Source organism: Chiloscyllium plagiosum, unplaced genomic scaffold, assembly GCF_037043375.1.
Source record: "Chiloscyllium plagiosum isolate Xiang-an unplaced genomic scaffold, Cpla_swu_hap1 HiC_scaffold_16, whole genome shotgun sequence".
NCBI lineage: Eukaryota > Metazoa > Chordata > Chondrichthyes > Orectolobiformes > Hemiscylliidae > Chiloscyllium > Chiloscyllium plagiosum.
The window spans coordinates 17,813,186-17,835,508 of record NW_028270154.1 but is presented as its reverse complement, the minus strand read 5'-3'; the positions used below and the strand labels follow the sequence as shown (position 1 = coordinate 17,835,508).

Sequence of the window (22,323 nt, the reverse complement as noted above, 5' to 3'; positions counted from 1 at the left end):
CCTCGGCTCACAACCTCAATTCTCCTGCTCCTCGAATGCTGCTTGACCTGCTGTGCTTTTCCAGCACCACACTCTTGACTGAAATGTAGGAGCAGCAAGCCCAGAGAACCCTGGATGTCTAGGAATATTCAGGGCCGGACAAAAAGGCAGAGAGAGGCCTTTAGCAAGTGCAAAGGGAAGCCCTGTGGAGTATAGAAAGTGTGGGCGGAACACAAGGAAGCAATTAGGTGAGCAAAGAGTGGGCATGAAAATTATTGGCACCACCCTTGTACAAAATCTTTGTATTCTGTTTTGTCACAGGGAAGGTCCCATAAGACTGGAGAGTAACAATGTTGTTCTCTTGGTTTAAGAACGGCAACTGGGATAATCTAGGAAATTACAGGTCAGTGAGCTTTACGTCAGTCAGAGGGGAATTTCTGGAGAAGATTCTTACGGAAAGGATCTATTCACATTTGATAAAATATGGACTTATTCGTAAAAAGGCAACATGACTTTGTGTGGGGGCAGTTATATCTTTCAAATTGGAATGAGGTTTTTGAGGAACTGTCAAAAGTGACGAAGGTGATTGATGAGGGCAGAGCGGTGGGGATCTTGTCTACATGAATTTTACCAAGGCCTTTGTCAAAGTCCATCTTCTGTGACAGCCTGCCATGAGGAAGTCACATGGGATCTGGGGTGAACTGTTACAATGGATGCTGAACTGGCTTTGTCACAGAACACAAAGTAGCTGTAGAGTGTGTTTTTCTGACTGGAGATTTGTGACCAGTAGTGTCCCACAGGGATCAGGGCTGGGATCTCTGTTGTTTGTAAAATATATATGTATAAATGATTTGAAAGAGAATGTAGGTGCTATGTTTAGTAGGTTTGCATCTGACACAAAGATTGGAGGAGCTGCAAATAGTGAGGAGGATTGCCAAAGGATAGAGCAGGATATAGACAGGCTGGAAACTTGGGTGAAAAAATGGCAGATGGAATTTAATCTTGACAAATGTGAGGTGATGCATTTTGGAAGGTCTAATGCAGGAGGAAGTTTGCAATAAATGGCAGAACCCTTAGATGCATTAATATATACAGGGATCTAGGTGTACAGGTCCACAGTTCCCTGAAAGTGGCAATGCAAGTGGATAAAGGTGGTCAAAACAGTATAAAGCAGAAACATTCAAAAATCACGTTGCAGCTGTTTAGCAGTTTAGTCAGGCCACATTTGGAACATAGTGTTGTGAGCAGAATTGTACACAACCAGAAGGATATGGAGGTTTGGAGAGAGCACAGAAAAGATTTATCAGGATATTGTCTGGTTTGGAAGGTATTAGCTATGAGGAGAGATGAGACTAATTTGGCTTGTTTTCACTTGAACGTCCAAATTTGCAAATTAGCAAGAGTCATGGGTAAAATGGATAACTGGAGTCTTTTACCTGGGGTAGAAATGTCAATGCTGAAAATGTGTTGCTAGAAAAGCGCAGCAGGTCAGGCAGCATCCAAGGAACAGGAGAATCGATGTTTTGGGCTTATGCCCGAAACGTCGATTCTCCTGTTCCTTGGATGCTGCCTGACCTTCTGCGCTTTTCCAGCAACACATTTTCAGCTCTGATCTCCAGCATCTGCAGTCCTCACTTTCTCCTAGAAATGTCAATTACTAGAGGACAGAGATTTAATTTAAAAGGGAGAAAGTTTAAGGATGATGTGAGGGGCAAGTAGTGCTAAGTGCCTGGAATGTGCTGCCAGAGTAGGTGGTAGAAGCAGTCACATTAGCAATGTTTAAGTGAAATCTTGACAGATACATGTACAGTCTGGGATACAGGCCATATAGAAGCAATAGGTTTTTAGTTTAGAAAGGTGTTATGTGTTGGCACAGGTTTGGTGGGCTGAAGGGCCTGTTCCTGTGCTGTATTGTAGCTTGTTCTTTTTAAGGGTGATAGCGTTGTACCAGGAAATTACAGACCAATGAGTTTCACATCAGTGGCAGGAAAACTATTGAAGAAAATTCTGAAGGAGAATATTAATTCCCACATGGAGAGATAGGGTTTGACCAGGAATAATCAGCATGCCTTTGTCAGAGGGAGATCATGTCTAACAAATTGACTGAATTTTTTAAAGTGGATCAGGTGTGTAGGTGAGGGTAGTGCTATTGATTAAATTTATATGGATTTCAGCAAAGTCCCGACATAGGAGACTGATAAAGGAAGGAAAAGCAAATGGGGATCCAAGGTAAATTGGCAATATTGATCCAAAATTAGGTCCATTGGCAGAAGACAGAGTGTGGTAGTAGAAGCTGTACATAAATGAATGAGATCAAAGAAAATGTGGAGAGGTTGATACGAAAGTTTGTGGATGACACTAAGATCAATCAGTTATTAATAGTAAGGAAGGAGGTTTTAGGTTCCAAAAAGATTATTTCAGTCTTTGTGGTGGCATTTTCCTTGGAAGGTATACAAAGCCACAATCAGAGATATCACATGACTAGAAAGTATTGATACAATGCATCATCCTGATCATAAATTGACTGCCATCATTTCCAACACAGACCAAACTTCCTCTGGGCAACAGAGAAGTTTTTTTCATCTTGCCATCTTTCTATTTAGCTTTCATTTCCAAAACACACAATGATACAAACTTGCATACATAATCCCAATGGCCATGCAATGAATCATTCAACAGTAGGCAAAGTCAAACACGTGACAATGTATGAGTCTTTAGCCTACAAAGTACATTACAATCCAGAAGGTGAACAAACTGGGCCTTTTTTTAATCATCTAAAGCATTTATTTGAATAAAAACGCACTGTGCAAAATGTCTACTTGAAACATTTGGACGTCAAGTCACTAGCAGGAATTTGGTTCAATGTTCAGTTTAATCTGCCCTTCATCTAAATTAGAAATATAGTCTGTTTCATTATCAACACTGCATCCACAGGATATCCCTAAGCAATTCATAGAGATGAGTCACAAGTTACTTGCTTTGTAATAACAGCTGGCGATCTGACAAAGCAAACAGAAAATGAGAGAAGTGACTACAGTCGATTCTTTCGGTGGTGCTTAGGTTCTGGGAGAATGTTGATCATCTTCTTGAACAATGCCATGGGACACTGGAAATCCCCACCATCAGTTAATAACCTACTCCGAAGATATGACCTTGAATGATGCTCAGTGCCAGTGGATAGCGAGTGGAGAATGCCTCAAGCAGGACTTGAGCACAATAATGTTTGGCACAAATGTTGCTAGCTGAAGCTTGGCAGATATTTTAAAAAATGAAAATAGACTCAAATCCAACTGCCTTTAATGTGGAAGACTGTTCAAGTTGTCATGCCATGCAAGCAACAGACTGAATTAAAACACATCCAACAATATACCTTTTGCCACATTTTACCTGTCCATAGAGCTGCTTTTTATAATAAAAAAAACTTTCCCCAGTTGACGCTCTCAATAAATTCCCACATCATGGTTATCTCTACATGTGCAACAGCTGCACAACAAGATCTCTTGAAAAGGTTAACAATAAAGCAGTTTTATCTTACTAAATCATATCCAGCATACCAGCTACTTATCATAATGTGGAGAAAATTACAATGACTAATTACTGTCCAGTTTATGATTATCAAAACTTAAATCAACCTGCATGCCCTTCCAAACCCACAACCACTATCATCTAGAAGTGCAAGGGCAGCAGATACATGTGCACACCACCAACTGCAAGTTCTACTCCAAGCCCCTTTCCATCCTGACTTGAAAATGTATAGCCGTTCCTTCACTTTCACTAATCAAAATCCTCGAATTCCCTCCCTAACAGGATTGTGGGTCTACCTCCTGCAAATGCGCTGATGTAATTCAAGAAGGCAGCTCACCACCGCCTTCTCAAGGGCAACTGGAATGGGGCAAAAAAATGCTGGTTCAGTCAACAACACTGACATTGCGTGAATGATGAAAAGAGGAGGAATTGGCGACTGGTAATTGCACACAAACCAAGAGAACTATATCTGATACACTCATTTTACCATCGTAAGCTCTGCCTTTAAGTAAGCATCAAATTTACAGGACTCGCTGTCTTATTCCATTTTTCTTTTTTTTAAGCAAATGATGTAAGTATTTAGTTCCCATCCAAATTTCCCTGGAGATGGTGGCAGAGACGGTGAACAGCTGCAATCCATATTATGTAATGTCATTAGGGAGGTCCAGGGTTTTAACCCAGCAAGAGTGACAATACAGTTCTAAGTGAGGATGGAATGTGACTTGGAGGGGAATTGCATAATATAGTGTTCCAGTGTATCCGATGCCCTTGTTCCTCCAGGAAGCTGAAGTTACAGATTTGAAAACTCAGCAAGTTTCTGCCGTGCATCTTTTGGATGGTACACACTGCTATCACTGTGCACTGGTGGTGAGGAGAGTAAAAGGCAGTAAATGGGATGCTAATCAAGCAGCTGCTTTGTCTTGGATGGTGTCAAGCTTCCAGTGTTGTAGGAGTTATACTCATCCAGGCAAGTGGAGAGTGTGCTGAACTGAATTTGACACACCTGAAGTATGCCTGGTAGATAGCACACAAATACTGGGGTGACAGGAAGCGAGTTATTCGATGCAAGATTCCTAGCATCTGACCTGTTCTTGTAACCACCATATTTATTTGGCTGATCCAGTTCAATTTCTGGCCAATGATAATCCCAAAAACTATGTTCCTGCTAATTATTTTTTATTATGTTCAGAATTTAAAGGCCCTGGTACTGCAGTGACTTCCAAATGTGGAAGTCAATATATTGCGATGTAATCAGCATGTGGGCCCTCAGAACAACTGTGCAGCTGAGAAGCAAAGTTACCCGTAGGATTTTAATATTAGGGGTTTCAGAGACTTTAAAACCACTGAAAGTCAAAGGGCGATGGTTAGCTTCGCTCTTGTTAGAGTTAATCTTTGTCTAACACTTAGGTGGCACAAATGTTACTTGCCACTGCAACCACTCTCTGAAGAGATGGAGCATTGTGAGATTATGAGTGAACATCCCCGCTTCAGAGATTCTGATGGAAGGATGACCCAACTGTAAACTGCTGATTCATATTTAACTCAAATTAAAAGATTAGGGTAGCACGGTGGCTCAGTGGTTAGGCACTGCAGCCTCACTGCACCAGGGTCCCAAGTTCGATTCCTGCCTCGGGTGACTATGGAGTTTGCACATTCTCCCCATGTCTGCATGGGTTTCCTCTGGGTGCTCGGGTTTCCTCCGGGTGCTCGGGTTTCCTCCCATAGTCCAAAGATGTGTGGGCCAGGTAAATTGGCCATGCTAAGTTGCCCATAGCGTTTGGTGCATTAGTGAGAGTGAAATGGGTTACTCTTCGGAGGGTCGGTGAGGTGGGTTGGGCAGAAGGGCCTGTTTCCACACTTTAGGGAATGTATGATTCACCCTGCCACTTGTGGGAATTGTGGTATTTTGCTTGGCAAAGGCTAAGACCCCCTCAGTTACCAATTAATCAATAAATTAAATTCAGTGAGGTTTCCCATGAAATTATGGGGCTGGCCTAGAGAGTAATTGTGCTATCTATGGTGAAGACCTGTCTCCAACATTGTATGATGATGATAGGCAGGATTTAGATTAGATTACTTACAGTATGGAAACAGGCCTTTCGGCCCAACAAGTCCACACCGCCCCGCCGAAGCGCAACCCACACCATACCCCTACATTTACCCCTTACCTAACACTACGGGCAATTTAGCATGGCCAATTCACCAATTTAGATTCCAACCTACCAACCTTGTGATCTGAAACCTCAGCCACACAACTGCTTTTGTTTAGGATTGCAATACTGTAAGCCAACGTAATAAGTAAGTGGGCCAAGGTGGTTGGTTACTTACGTAACCTGCACGATAGACTCATTTCTGGATTAGAACTTTTGCCATTCAACTGCACATATTTCTGCAAGCTAATGACCTATTTGTGAATTAGGCGAACAAAAAGCTTACCCACGCTATGAACTGGCGAGTGCATAGTCTTGGAGCGGCATGGTGGCTCAGTGATTAGCACTGCTGTCTCACAGCGCCAGAGACCCGTGTTCGATTTCAGCCTTGGGCGACTGTCTGTGTGGAGTTTACACATTCTCCCAGTGTCTGCGTGGGTTTCCTCCCACAGTCCAAAGATGTGCAGGTTAGCTGAATTGGCCACACTATATTGTCCATAGTATTAGGTGCATTAGTCAGGGGTAATTGTAGGTAAATGGATCTGAGTTTGTTACTCTTCGGAGGGTCAGTGTGGGCTGAATGGCCTGTTTCCATACTGTAGGAAATCTAATCTCATCTAGCCAGTTAAACTCATCCAGCATTGCTACACATTGTAAGGTGCTGATTAGATTAGATTAGATTACTTACAGTGTGGAAACAGGCCCTTCGGCCCAACAAGTCCACACCGCCCCGCCGAAGCGCAACCCACCCATACCCCCTACATTTACCCTTTACCTAACACTACGGGCAATTTAGCATGGCCAATTCACCTGATCTGCACATCTTTGGACTGTGGGAGGAAACCGGAGCACCCGGAGGAAACCCATGCAGACACGGGGAGAATGTGCAAACTCCACACAGTCAGTCGCCTGCGGTGGGAATTGAACCCGGGTCTCTGGCGCTGTGAGGCAGCAATGCTAACCACTGTGCCACCGTGCTGCCCATAGGATGTTTAGGGTGGTTTACAAAAATGCCTTTGAACATGGGTAAGTGGGCACTTGGTTTCTCTTTGTTCAGAAAATGACAAGGAGGGTGCTGTCTATCAGAGTCGAAGGCAGATATGTGACCCCCGTGTGGAAATGCAAACATTTGCACATTCATAACTATCTTTGCTCTTTCTTACCTGTCTCCACTTGAAGTTGCATCTCTTGCTTCTCCTGGTTGACCTGCTGCATGGTTCGGTTCACATCTATTCCCTGAAGCTTGGCAGCCTGCTGGGCAATCTTTCGTTCAACGTCTTTCAATTCCATCTGACAAAAAAACCCATGGATGACCATTACAATGGAAACAAATCATGCATCACAAGACCATTCGGTCCATTGAGCCTTTTCTGACATTTTGAAAGAGCAATCCAACTCATTCCACGCCCTTGCATTGTTTTCTGTAGCCCTGCCATTATTTTCCCTTCAGGTTCAAATACAATTTAATTTTGACCATTACTCTTGAATCGGATTCTTCTGTGCTTTCAAGTAACTTCTTCACACAGAGAGTGATGAATGTATGGAACAAGCTGCCAGAGCAAGTGGTGGAGGCTGGTACAATTACAACATTTAAAAGGCATCTGAAAAATATATGAATAGGAAGGGTAAATGGGACTAGGTCAGATTGGGATGTCTGGTTGACGTGAACGAGTAGGACTGAAGGGTCTGTTTCTGTGCGGTATGACTCTAAACCCTAACCTCCTATGACCCTCTGAAAAGAAAAACTTTTCATATTCTTTTTTTTTGAAAAACCTTTTGTAACATCAAGGTGTTTTGGCATTGGTCAGTCATTTGCTGAGTTCAAACTGTTTGTTAACACCACACCCTGATATGTGACGGCTCTCACTAAATCAGGGGTGAGAGAGACACTGGCAAGGCTTTATTTCCGCAAGTGCACTCTCTTCTGTGTTTAGTCTAGATGGTTAGTCAAAGCGCTATGAGATATGAGGCATTAAAAACTAGGATGAGAACAATGTCTTCACTCAGTGTAGTGAGCCCATGGAATTCTCTGCCACAGAAAGCAGCTGAGACCAAACATTGTTTTCAGGAAGAGCTAGATACAGTTCTTAAGGCTAAAAAGCTCAGAGTATGGGGGGGGGGGGGGGAAGGTGGAACAGGGCACAGAGTTGGATGATCGGTCGTGATCATTTTGAATGGCTGGTGGAGCAGGCTCAAGGGACTGAATGGTCTATTCCAACTCCTATTGTCTATATTTCCAAAGTGCCCCCAACTGCAAGTTAGTTCAAGGGTCACTGCCAGTGATCAGAGTGGAAAACCTGGCAAACTGCTACTTTTTTTGATAGGAAAGAAACAGAAAACCATTATAGGACTTTCAAACCAGCAACCACCAGGACTGTACTAGCTGGCATCACACAACTGATCCATCCAGGAAACTTCTTCAAACTTGCTTTTATGAAATTTAACAACCATCACCAGTTCAAATTTCACATTGAGCTCCATAGCAACTGTTCTTGCATTTGCTAATTCAAATGGATAAAGTAGGAAATGGAATGGGAAATAATTAGAAGCATTGACTGGGCATGACGATGACAATGGTGGGCCTCTACCCCTCAAACCTCTATGTCCTATTGAGGCTACCGCATATGCCTGTGCCAGTCCATATCGCCCAATCCCTTCCCATGGATGTTCATGCCCCTAATGCTTGCTTATACCCCTCCATCCACTCAGAACCTCTTCACTCCTCACATCCCCAGTGCCGGGTTACACCCTGTCCTGATGCCTCACATGCTGCGAAATGCCCCTGTACCCATCACTATGCTCAGTTTTTTCCTCCCCATATCCTGCTATATAAAACCACACTATCTCCATGCCCACTGAAGGTTAATTTGTCCTAAATGATAATAGGTTGTGTAAAAAAAAAATAATTATTAATTACTTTCCACTGTGATGTAAAATGCCCCATTACTACTGGACAATAAAAGTGTTAATCATCCAGACCTTTGAAAGTATTAATGGCAGAAATTGCAAGCATGTGAAATCTCTTAACCTTGTATTAATAGACATTGCGGCATTGACAGCAGAGATCAGAGAACCAAAGCTGTCAATCAAGCAACATTTCTCTTGGAGCTCAGTTGTTTCAACAGCCTAATGGATTTCTGGAATGTCAGCCAAGATTCTCAGGATACACCCTAAAAGGCACTACTGAAAATCAGAGATCCCAGGTACGGTATCAGCGACCCACCTGCCATTTTTAAATAATTCTGCCGTCCTCCTGCCTTCATGAAAATTCAGGCTATTAACTCTGTTTCTGTCTCCACAGATGTTGCCTGACCTGCATTTTTCCAAAATCTTTTTTTTGGTCTTATCTTAGATTTTCATTATTTGTCGCATTTTGTGTACAGTGATTTGTGAAATGTTGCGAATTATGCGTAGCTACACATTAATGGCCTTCACTTTGGTCTCCTCAGAAAACCTGGCTTACAGGTCAGAAAATCAGGTGTCAGGATCACTTCAAGAACACAACATTGACACAGTAGCTGGAGATTATACTGGCACAAATTTCAATCTCCCCGCAAATTATCATAACCAGCCACATCTTTCAAAAAGAATCTGCTTAAGTGACGAGCTTATTGAGAGGACTTTGTTATAATATCTTCTGAGCACAATTGTGCAAGGTAGCAAAGTTACAAAGGAGATAGCATAAATAAAGGCATCGGATCAGGCAAATTTAATGATGCGTGTCAACGTAGTGCCCTCATGTGGTCATGTTTTGGAAGTTAACTACATCAATTCATCAGATACTGACTGGGCTCAGTTTCTACAAAATGTTAAAAATGCAACAGAAACTGGAAGAATGCACAGCAAAAGGGGAAAAGAATTCAAACTAATCTTGCTTCTTGTCTAAGATTTGACTTTTAAAAGATGGATGTCACAGCACATCCCTCTTTAAGAAAGTATTAAGAAAACATTTTTTGTTATCTATTCCAGGGCCAAAACATCTCTGCAAATGAAAAGCAGCATAATACATATTGCTTTTCACAATGAGTAACCAAGGGGCAGAACTTCCACAGTGCACAATATGGAATTGTTACAAAATCTAGGCTCTGCTTTGAATTTTCACAAGTGCATACACAGGTGCTGATTACTCTCAAGAGCACATCTTTGGTTTAGGTGTGTGCGGAGAATCTAATTATAGGAGAGGATCATTCGAGAGTCCAATGATAATATGCACTCGAGTCTGAACTAGATGAGTGCTCTTCACATAAGCCTTCCTATCCAACCCCTTCACAATGACACGCAGGGAGTCCATAATCACTACATCAGCAGGCACTGTATTCCACAGAGTCACTCCTCTTTACTCTTTGGAGACTGGTTAGCTCAGATGGCTGGACAGCTGGTTGCAAAACAAAAGGACATTAAAGGTGTGGGTTCAATTCTCACACAGGCTGAGGTCACCATGAAGGATTCTCCTTCTCAACCTCTCCCCTCGCCTGGGGCATGATGACCCCCAGTCACCCCTCTCTAATGAGACAGCAGCCCTCTGTAATCTCTTGCAGGAATTCAGCCAGGGCTACATATCACATGTCACCTGAAGGGACAGGCAGGTGATCGGATCCAAAAATTTTGCCAAAAATTCCCCACTAAGATGTTCTGTGGACAATCTCAGAGTGGGTGTGTGCAATGTCTAGAACTGCAATGTTCCACAATACACAATGACGAAACAATACGGGAATCTAACCTGGCCACTCACTTACACCAATTATTGTAAAGACAATATAAACATCATAACCATAGGATCATAGGATGTAGGAAATTCAGCCCACTGAGCCTGCTCTGCCATTCAATGAGATCACGGCTCATTTGATAATAAATGGGAGTCGTAACAAAGCAATAATTCAAGAGGAGCTACAATGCGAAATCAGGAGTGTGCAGATCAGCGGGTATCACTGACATATGTGTGTCTGGATAAGACTGTGGTCTCCAAATGGCTACAAACTCAATACAATTTTCTTTGATTTGCCTCCAATATATAAAAAACACCACATCAACACTCATCACAGTAATCACACAAACATCAAAGACGATGACATCAGGTGATGCGGTCAAAGGCTGGGTTAACAAGTAATTTTCATGGAATTCAAGGAGGCAAGGTGGAACACAGGGAGGTTGAGAGAAGGAATTTCAAAAATCAAGACCTACTCAGCTGTGGAGATATTATGGGTCAGAAATTCAGCTCAGTGATGTAATTCCAGAGCACATGCCTTGCAATATATGTATTGCCCGTTTCATTCAATTTCTGATGAAGGAGCAGTGCTCCAAAAGCTAGTGCTTCCAATTAAACCTGTTGGACTTTGACCTAGTGTTGTGTGATTTTTAACTTTGTACACCCCAGTTCAACACCAGCATCTCTAAATCATGTCTTTCAACAGTACCTGTTCTTACAGATTCTGCAACTTCTGGGTGCTCAGCACCATGATATCATTCACACTGAATGAATAATGCTGCTGATTTAATTGTTAAAATAATTAACTATTACTTGCAGAATACTCGACACCAGAACTGGGTGAAACTGCACCAACAAAAAATGAATAGCTGCTTCCTTTGAACTCTCTTTAGATATTGCTTGGAGCATTTGTTCAAAACATAAATGTTATACTGAGAAAGAATGCTGGAATTGTGAGCTAAGTGAGTAGAAAATAAGACTATACAATGGAGTAGAAGCAAGCCATCCAGCCCAGAGTCAACTCTGCCATTCAATGAGATTATGGCTGATCCAATAATTTCCAATATCACTTTCTTGCCTTTTCCCCATAATCCTCAATTCCTTTACTGATTAAAAATCTGTTTTAATGGCCCAGCCTCAACTGCTCTCTGCAGTAAAGAATTCAGAACCTTCTGAAGAAATGCCTCTTCATCAGTCTTAAATGTATTCTGAGATTACAACCTCTGGAATCCGTCACATTGGGAAGGAAGCTCTCTGCATCTGCCAGTTCAAGTCTCAGAAGAATCTTGAATGTTTCAACAAGGCTGCCCCACATTCTTCTCAATTTCAGAAATCAAGACCTAGTCAGCTGTGGACATATTATGGGTCAGAAGTTCAGCTGAGTGATATAATTCCAGAGCACGTGTCTTGCAATACAGGTATTGATCAAACTTACTCAACCTCTCTTCATCAGAGTATTTCTTCATACATGGTGTTACATCTAGTGAACCTTCAATGCCAGTATATCTTTTCTCAGCTAAAGAGAATAAAATAGATCACAGTATTCTAACTATGATCTGTCAAATCTTGTACAGTTTTAGCAAAACCTTCCTACTTTAATGTTCCATTCCCTTTGAAAAAAAAGTCAACATTCCACTCGTCTTCCCTACCACCCACTGAGAGATAGAACTGTAAGTGCTGGAGAAAGTCAGAGTCGATAAGGTGTGGTGCTGGAAAAAGCACAGCAGGTCAGGGCAGCATCTGAGGAGCAAGAGAGTCGACATTTTGGGCATATTCCTTCATCTGGACTGAAGGTTTATGTCCAAAATGTCGACTCTCTTGCTCCTCAGATGCTGCCCTGACCTGCTGTGCTTTTTCCAGCGCCACACTTTATCGACTACAACCCACTGAACCTGAAAGCCTTTTTTTTGAGATTCAAAGGAGAAGGTCTCACAAATCCCTCCTTTCTGTGGTCTTTCTCGATTTAAATAATATTCAGCTCCCCTAGTCTTCCTGTCAAAGAACATAACCTCAAAGAGTCACTCATTTCCAGTTATATTGCTGTAATTGTATACCATGTAAGGCATATACACATGACCTGCTCTGCAGATGGAAGTGATGTAGGTTGCGTGCTGGACTTAGTCTGTGTGACCTTCCTCCATATTCACAGCTCTGGGGACCTCAACCTTTCAAAAGACAATGCCCAATACCAAAAGGACTTCAGAGTTCTGACAACAGAGGTTTTCAATATCACGCAAGAGAAGCAACATGCTACCAAGTCGACACATGCAGAAAGCTTCAGTCCCAGCAAGACTTTTGAGAAATGCTGTCATCCCACAGACTCCACTTGGAATCCACAGAATGTTTCAATGAGCTTGTGAAAGTAATTTGCAAACAGTTACCTGGTATCTCTCCATGAGCGATATATCTTGCAGACACGCTTTTGCAGTGCCTTCCTCAGACAGGAAGGCAGCAAGAAGAGTCTCCTGTTCCTCCATTTCCTTCTTCAGGTGCTGAATCTCTCGATTGATGCTCTGGAGTTTATTGCGTAGTTCTGGCAAATCCTTTTCCTTAAGTTCAATAACAGTTTCCCTACAGAACAAAAACTCCAAGGGGTCACTTCACTATTTAAGACACAACAAAAATTAGTCTGTCAGACTGAGCAATAAATCTAGATAGAAAAACAAAAACTCTAATTGTTGAACCGAGTAAGCAACCAGTAAATTAATAATCATGGAGGTCAGAAATGGAAATGGAGACCAGTGAATACAGGTCTGGTTTATTTCATACCTGATTGGTTTCAGTCCCATCATCTCATCACGACGTTTCTCTTTCTTCTTCAGCTCAGACTCAGCTGATTTAAGTTTATCCGGGACAAGCCGCAGTTTTGACTGTAGATCATTGATGATGTCCTGTAACTCAGCCTCGGAGGGGAAAACGCGCTGACAGACAGGACAGCAGGGTTCAGTTTCCTCTGTTAACTGGCCAATAAATTGACTGTAGACAGCCGTCGCTCCAGAAAGCATAGCTGGGAAAACAGAGAGATTAGGCAAAGGGGGAAAAAAAACAGGGTTTAGCTTTCTCAGGTAGGGCGTGGACTGAAGACCAGCCGAACAAGAGAGAAGTTAATTCCCCTCATCATGCGACACGTTTGATTAGCAGTGAAAAGAATGCACGTTGACATGGCCAACGCTCAAAGCCTCCTTGCACAGCTTGACACTCATAATGTTATAAATACATTTAAAATCAAATCTTTATTTGCAGCCCTCCAAGAATTATCTTTCTTTGAGGGGAGCTGACGGCAAGGTGGACTAGTAATCTAGAGACCCAAGTAATGTTCTGGGCACCTGTATTCAAATCCTGCCACGGCAGACTGTGGAATATGAATTCAATAAAAATCTGGTATTAAGAGTCAGTTCCATTGGTTGAAAATCCCATCTGGTTCATTGATGCCCTTGAAGGAGAGAATCTGCCATCCTTACCTAGTCTGGCCTCTGTGGGGCTCCAGACTCACAGCAATATGGCTGACACTTAACTACCCTCTGGGCAATTAAGGACAGACTCTGGATTAGTGGTGCTGGAAAAGCACAGCAGTTCAGGCAGCATCCGAGGAGCAGTAAAATCGACATGTCGGGCAAAAGCCCTTCATCAGGAATACCTGATGTATTCCTGATGAAGGGCTTTTGCCCGAAACGTTGATTTTACTGCTCCTCGGATGCTGTCTGAACTGCTGTGCTTTTCCAGCACAACTAATCCAGAATCTGGTTTCCAGCATCTGCAGTCATTGTTTATACCTAATTAGGGACAGAAAAAAAAATGCTGGCCAGCAAAACTCACATCCCATGAATGAACTCAAAACAAATTTGTGTGTTAAAGGGTGTTAAAGGTCTCCAGCATGGGAACAGGCCTTTCTGCCCAACTTGTCCATGCTGCCCAGTTTGCACAATTAAACCAGTTCCATTTGCTGTGTGTTCCTGCCTGCCAAGCATTGAACAAAATGTCTCCACAAATGTGGAACACAGCATAGAATTTGTATGTACAGGTGGGTCTTCTTCTTCAAAAGAAAATGGGAATAGACCGGCAACAAATGGACTGCAACAGCTCAAGAAAGCAGCTCACCACCACTTTCTCAATGGCAATTATGAATGGTCAATAAATGTTGGCTTACCTCACATTGTCCACTTCCCATCAATGAACAGAAATAAATAAAAAGGTGCATTAGTGCAAGGATGGTGGGGGCAGGGGAAGAGGGGAGTGCTCAAGAAGTTAGTCTGAGTGGAGCTACTGGTCAAAATAATCTAGCTGCTACTGGTTAGGCATGAATGGAGCTAAATAAGGTGAGCTTGAAAATGTGAAGAGCAGAAGAGAAGCACTGAACAAGATTGGGTGGTTTAATCATCTCACCAGGTGTCCAAGTGGAAAAGGAAGGGATAAAGGATGGTCAGATTACACTGAGTACAGTTTCTGACCTTGGTGCTGCTGTGTAAATGCGAAGGATGGATGTTGGGCAAGCAGTGAGGGAAATAAAGATTCAGTTTGGTGAGAAATCGTGGCGCGGCAGTCAGAACAAAATAAACGGTCTGCTAAAAAATGTAGTTTACTGAAAATTCACCCAATTTCCTTCTGACGCAGAAAGCCAATCAACAAGGGTGCACAGAGTCAGATTCTAGCCTCACCTCTTTGCTTTGATGTCTTTTCGATGTCATCCTGAAGTTTATACAGGTCACTCTCAAAATCCTGGCCTCCGCACAAGTCGAAAAGTTTTTCCTCGTAGGTAGAGAGTTGCTGTTCTTTTGTTTTCAGTGCAGTACTTGTGTGATTTTTGTTCTGGTCTGCTGATGCCAAATCCTTACTAAAAGTTTCAGAAAGTAAAGTTCACATAAAACCTTACAGGAAATTACAGTCTCAGTGTGGTCAAAACTGTTCACAATATTCTAGATCTGGTCCAACTGGTGCGTTCATAACCTTCTCTATATTTATACTCCATTCCCTTTGAAATAAAGGCCAACAGTCCATTTATTTCCCTACTACCTGCTGAACTTGAAAGTTGGCTTTTTGTGATTTATGCACAAGGACACTCCAAATCCCTCTGTGCTTCAGCTTTTTGCAGTTTTTCTCTGTTTAAAAATATTCAAATCATCTACTCTCCCTGTCAAAGTGCAAGACTCATTTTCCCACACTAAGTCCTACTTGCCAAGTTCTCCCCACTCACCTAACCGGTCTATCACCCTCAGTAGACACGGTCATCCTCACTAGTCGCTTCCCTTCCTCTTCTTGTGCCATCTGCCAACTTGGTGACATAGTACATTCACCTCCCTCCTCCAAGTCATTGGCACGCATTGTAAATAATTGTGGCCCAACATGGATTCCTGTGGCATTCCACAGTTACAGGTGTCATCCTAAAATGTCTTCCTTAGTCCAAACCTCTTTCTTTTATTGGTTAACCAATCATTTATCCACAATAATGTAATAACCCAACACCATAGCTCTTATCTCTTTAAGAAGTGTCATGTGCAGTTCCTCATTAAATGTATTTCGAAATCCAACAATATTACTTTTACTGATTCTCCTCTGTCTTCAAAGAATACTAACAGATTTATCAGATCGGATTTCTCCTTCATGAAGTCATGTTCACAATGCTGGATTATGGTACATAGTTAAAATAGTCTGCTATTACATTCTTTATAACAGACTCTAATGTTTTCCAGTAACAGATATTAAGCTAACTGGCCTACAGGCATTACCTCTTGTTGTCTACCTTACTTTTTGATTGAGAGTGTTTAGTTTGCAGTTTTCCACCTTCTGGGACTTTTTGCAACAATAAGTATTCTTGGAAGATTACGAGTGGATCCACTATCTCTGCAGCTACTTCCTTTAACTTCCTTGGATGCACGGCACCAGGTCCAGGAGACTTACTGGTCTTTGGCTCATTAACTTCCCTAGTATTTTGTCTTTAGTTTTAGGTATTGCATTTCCTTTCTCCCTTACTTTTGCCCTTTATTTAGCATTTTTGGACTGCTATTAGGGATTCCTACTACGAAGATCATGCAAAGTCTAAGTCAACTACTCTGCCATTTCTTGGCTCCCCATTACTATTTCCTCCTCATTCTCTAAGGGGCCTATGTTCACTTTGGCCTCTCACTCCCATTTTATACAATTAAACAAACTCTTACTTTCGTTTTTTTATATACTTAATGATTTAACCACAAAGATTTCTCTTCCCACCCTTATTACTATTTAGTCACCTTTGGTTGGTTTTTAGAAGTTTTGGCATCTTCTGCCTTAACATTAATCCTCACTACATTGTATGTTTTTGTTAGTTTAAATTTGATACTAAATATCAATTGGATTTGATTATAAAATATGGTGATATTTAATTATAAACCTGGTTAACCATGGTTATCTTGCCCCCTTCCTCACAGACACATCTTTGCTGTGAGCCAATAACTATTTCTTAAACATTTTCCATTTTTCCTTAATCGACTTTCCTGTTAAATCTTTCACAATCCAGAGGTGATAAAATGTAGAACAGGAAAAAGCACAGGAGGTCAGGCAGCACCCGAGGAGCAAGAGAATTGATGTTTCAGGCTTAACCCTTCAGCAGGGCCCTGACAAAGTATTAATCTGGAAACATAGATTCTCTTGCTCCTCAAATCCTGCCTGACCTGCTGTGCTATTTCCAGAGCCACTTTCTCGACTCTGACTTCTCTAGCATCTGCAGTCCTCACTATCTCTTTTCCCTGTCCACTACAGTCAACTCTGTCTTCACTCCTTTTGAAAATACCTCCATTGTTTATTTTAGCACAGTTGCTTCTGACCCAAGTTTCTCACTCAAACTGAATGCTAAATTTTACCATATTATGTTTCCTCAGGGATACTGTACTCAGATCATTTATTATACCTGCCTTATTGATCCAAAATAGCCTGATCCCTGATGCATCCACAGCATTGTTTTTCGAAAACTATTCCAAATATTAGTAAGTTTCACATGATGGGAGGGGGAGAAATCACATCTGGAGTGAGATGCAATCTGACTGAGCACATAAGTTGGGGACTTTGGAGGCAGTGTGGGAACAGAACTGGTCACAGAGTCATAGAGATGTACAGCACGGAAACCGACTCTTTGGTCCAACTCGTCCATGCCGACCAGATATCCTAACCCAATCTAGTCCCCCTGCCAGCACCCGGACCATATTCCTCCAAATCCTTCCTATTCATATACCCATCCAGATGCCTTTCAAATGTTGCAATTGTACCAGCCTCCACCACTTCCTCTAGCAGCCCATTCCATACACGCACCATCCTTTGCGTGAAAAAGTTGCCCGTACCCTATCCATGCCCTTCATGATTTTATAAACCTCTATAAAGGTCACCCCTCAGCCTCCGTGCTCCAGGGAAAACAGCCCCAGCCCATTCAGCCCCTCTCTATGGCTCAAATCCTCCAACTCTGGCAACATCTTTGTAAATCTTTTCTGAACCCTTTCAAGTTTCACAACATCCCTCCAATAGGAAGGACATCAGAATTGCATGCAATATTCTAACCAACATCCTGTAAGCCGCAACATGACTTCCCAACTCCTGTACTCAATACTCTGACAAATAAAGGTAAATTTTCCTTTCTCCATTATAAGAGTTTAAAATTTAGTTACTAGATTAATAAGGTAGCTGACTGGGGGATAGTTATCAGTCAATCATCTGAACCCTGAATAGGGCCTCAATAGGTGTAAATAGTCATTGAAGCTTTACTGGTGAGAGTCAGCTCTACCTCAGAGAGGGCCTATTGAAAGCCTATGTGATCAGAAAACTTCACATGGTCAAGAAGGAAAGACCACATCTGGAGTGAGACACAGTCTGTCAGAGTATATGGTTCAGGCACTTTAGAGGCAGTATGGGAATTTGGTGCAGAAGGCAAGTGGTTCTTGCTTGGCTTTTTTAGACTCATTGTTTGTCAGGATTTTGTTTTAATGGGATAACCTTGAGTCCAGGATCAGGGACCCAGCACAAAAGAGTGATATCACAGGAAAACCACATTGATTAGTAAAGCTGCTAATTTGACTGTTATCTTCAGTTTGAGGCTAAATAGGAGAAATATTTACAGATTACAAACTAAAAAAAGGTGGAAATTTTAAGAACTAAAGTAAGAATTAAGCAGTTAAAAGGGATGTGTTGTAACACATGTGGGAGCTGGTGGACTCCATTCAGTGACCACATCTGTAGCAAGTGTTGATTGCTTGAGAAACTCTGGCTCAGAGTTGATGTGCTGGAGTCTGAGCTTTGAACACTATGACACACCAGGGTTGGAGAGAGTTATCTGCACACTGTTTCAGAAGGCAGTCACCAACCCTTGGATTAACTGCCTTGAATTCAATCAGTGGTCAAGTACAGGAGGGTGGCACAATGAATGTGGGACTGAGTGAGGAAGGTAGAGGCATCTGGGAGATAGTGCTGAAGGAACCTCAGCCTTTGAGCATGTCTGACAGATATTTGCTCCGTGTGGATGACAATGGGGGCTATTGGGAGAATGACTAAACTGACCACAGCACGGTGGTACAGGGAGCTATTTTGAGGGGGTGGGGGTTTGTGGAGGAGTTGGGAATCTATACTTGTAACTGGAGATAGTATAGTCAGAGGAATAGACAGTGTTCCCTATGGCCAGGACCGAGAGTCCCAAAGGCTGTGCTGCCTTCCTGGTACCTGAGTTCAGGATATCTCACCTGGGTTGAAGACTAACTTGGAGTGAGGGTGAAGATCCAGTTGTTGTGGTCCATGAAGGTATCAACATACATCTGGAGGAGGGAAGAGGTTCTGCCGAGGGAATGAACACAGCTAGGGACTAAATTAAAAGGCAGAATCAAAAAGGTAATCTTAAGATTACTGCCTAAACCACAAGCAAGTTGGCACAGGGTCAACTGGATTAAACAGGTTCTTTTCTAGTCCCTTCAATGTCACTGGCACCAACATGGACTTTGACAACCCCCACTCCAATTCATCTCCAGCACTAAGGATATTTTCTTAACTCTGGCACCAAGCAGATTGTACAGGTTTCAGGACTCTCATTTATGGCTTCAGGGAATTACATCAATCCCCCTAATTTTATTGTCTCCTACACTTACACGCTCCTATTTCTATCGCTCCTGAGGTTGAGAGCTTTTCACTGAAGTGTAGTTGTCCAGCATTCCAGGTCTGATCCCTGGGTATGAAGATATCATATTAGCAAAGAGTAAACAGGTTAGGACTCTACTCACTGGAGTTTAGAAGAATGAGGTGAACTCATTGAAGCATACAGGATTAAGGGCCTTGACAGGGTAAATGTTGAGGTTGTTTCCCTTCATGGAAGATTCGAAGACCAGAGAACATGGTCTCAGAATAAAGGGACACCAATTTAAGACTGAGATGACAGGGAATTTCTTGAGGGTGGAGTGTCTTTGAAGTTCCTTGCCACAGACAGCTCTGGGGGCAAGTCCTTGTGTATATTTCTTTGATCAGTTGTGGAATCAGTAGGAAAAATGCAGGACAGATGACATGAAGAATATCTGATCAACCATGTTACTATTGAATGGTGGAGCAGGCTTGAGGGCTTAATCTCATTCCTATTTCTTAGGTTCATCTTTTGGTAGCCTACTTAATTACTTGCTTCCTTTGCAATCTAACCTAGAGTTTAATTTGGAAAAAGTAACATTTGGTAAAAACTTACAGTATCTCATGGTGAAGAAGTAGTATTCCTGTCTATAACTTAGAGATTTTATGTTCTTCACTATGAAGGCTTTAACAAAGACAATTATTGCAATACAAGGAAAAACATAATTTAATATTTGAACATTCTGAGTAGTTAGAAACAAAGCAAAAGATCTATTGATGTGATTCTGAATATTCTGAGCTACAGGGAGAGGCTGAACAGGCTGGGGCTGTTTTCCCTGGAGTGTTGGAGGCTGAGGGGTGACCTTATAGAGGTTTACAAAATTATGAGGGGCATGGATAGGATAAATAGACCAAGTCTTTTCCCTGGGGTCGGGGTGTCCAGAACTAGAGGGCATAGGTTTAGGGTGAGAGGGGAAAGATATAAAAGAGACCTAAGGGGCAACATTTTCACACAGAGGGTGGTACGTGTATGGAATGAGCTGCCAGAGGATGTGGCGGAGGCTGGTACAATTGCAACATTTAAGAGGCATTTGGATGGGTATATGAATAGGAAGGGTTTGGAGGGATATGGGCCATGCGCATCCACGTCTCTACTTCCTCAGGAGACTAAGGAGACCTCATGTCTACAAGAACTCTTACTAATTTTTATACATGCGCCACATAAAGCATCTTATCTGAATGCACCACAGTATAGTATGGCAACTGCTCTTGCCAAGACGGCAAGAAACTAGAGAGAGTGGAGGACATGGCCCAGTACATCATGCAAACTAGCCTTCCATCCATTGACTTCATCTATACTTCTTGCTGCCTTGGTTATACTCACTCCCACCCACTTCTGTTGGTAAAAGATAAAACTTTGAATACATGTATGAACAGATTCAAAAGCAGCTTCTTCCCTGCTGTTGATTGACTTTTGCATGGACCTCTTCCATATTAATGGTGATCTCACACTCTCCCTTCTCTGCAACTATAACACTGTATTCTACGCTTTTTTACTGCCCTGATGCGCTTTGTATAGTACAATTTGCCTGTATGGCACTCAAAACAACACTCTCCACTATATCTCAATACATGTGACCATAATAAACCAAACTTAAAACTCAAAGATTAAGTGCCATGAAATTAAGTGTAAAATGGCAGCATAAATGGACGAATGTCCACCTTTCCCATTTCCCACAACTAGATGCCTGGCTAAACTGACATTATCAATTCATGCCAATAATGGGTTTTTTTCGCACACAGGTCCATGTCTACTTGGATTGGGTCAAACGCAATATGTGTTCAATGTGTCTGTGCAGGATCTGAACTTAGATAGAAGAGCATTGGTCTATTCCAATATACCACCTAGCCTATTTCTTTGAAACTCTTAAATCAATAACTTAAAATTTTACCAGGAATATTTCAGCATGGTAATGAACATGCTGAAATTTTCAGTGTCTTTACCTAAAGCCAATCTCAGGCATTTGCAATTATTTGTAACATCTTTGGGATTGTGATCAGAAACAGAGATAGATTTGCCATATAAATACTGTCATATGCCTGGGGTCGGGGAGTCCAGAACTAGAGGGCATAGGTTTAGGGTGAGAGGGGAAAGATATAAAAGAGACCTAAGGGGCAACTTTTTCACACAGAGGGTGGTACGTGTATGGAATGAGCTGCTCACCTCTGCTCTGCGTAATCTTCAGGATCCTTTTCACAGGACTTTTGCCCCCATATCGAGACTGGCTCAAGTTCAAACTAAATGCATTGTCAGCCTGTGTGCAGGAACAAAGAGGCCAGCTGATGGCAGTATTGAACAACATGCAACACAAATGTCCCAGTGGCTACCCCTGCTGGCATTTAGTGCTCCCTGCATGAAGAAGGAAGTCAAGTGAACAGGATAGTCATAAAGTAATACAGCATGGAAACAGATCCATTGGTCATTTCACACAGTTGTACCTATTGAGACAAAATGTGTTTATGTTCATTACAATGCTGAAATATTCCTGGTAAAATTTTAAGTTATTGATTTAAGAGTTTCAAAAAATAGGCTCGGTGGTATATTGCAATAGACCAATGCTCTTCTATCTAAGTTCAGATCCTGCACAGACACATTGAACACATATTGCGTTTGACCCAATCCAAGTAGACATGGACCTGTGTGCGAAAAAAAATCATTATTGGCATGAATTGATAATGTCAGTTTAGCCAGGCATCTAGTTGTGGGAAATGGGAAAGGTGGACATTCGTCCATTTATGCTGCCATTTTACACTTAATTTCATGGCACTTAATCTTTGAGTTTTAAGTTTGGTTTATTATGGTCACATGTATTGAGATATAGTGGAGAGTGTTGTTTTGAGTGCCAT

The 22,323-nt window shown here is 42.0% G+C and overlaps 1 protein-coding gene across 4 annotated transcripts in view; it reads right to left on the bottom strand.

Moving 5' to 3' along the window:
* The window catches only part of rad50 (RAD50 homolog, double strand break repair protein), a 152,783-nt gene that overhangs the window by 51,890 nt on the left and 78,570 nt on the right, over positions 1-22,323 (bottom strand). For all 4 annotated transcript variants that reach the window (XM_087995185.1, XM_087995186.1, XM_087995187.1 and 1 more), the window contains 4 exons: positions 15,015-15,190; positions 13,129-13,366; positions 12,741-12,930; positions 6,818-6,944 (listed from right to left, as the gene is read on the bottom strand). In XM_087995185.1, coding sequence (XP_087851311.1) covers positions 6,818-6,944; positions 12,741-12,930; positions 13,129-13,366; positions 15,015-15,190 — 731 coding nt within the window. The remainder of the gene's footprint in view (positions 1-6,817; positions 6,945-12,740; positions 12,931-13,128; positions 13,367-15,014; positions 15,191-22,323) is intronic.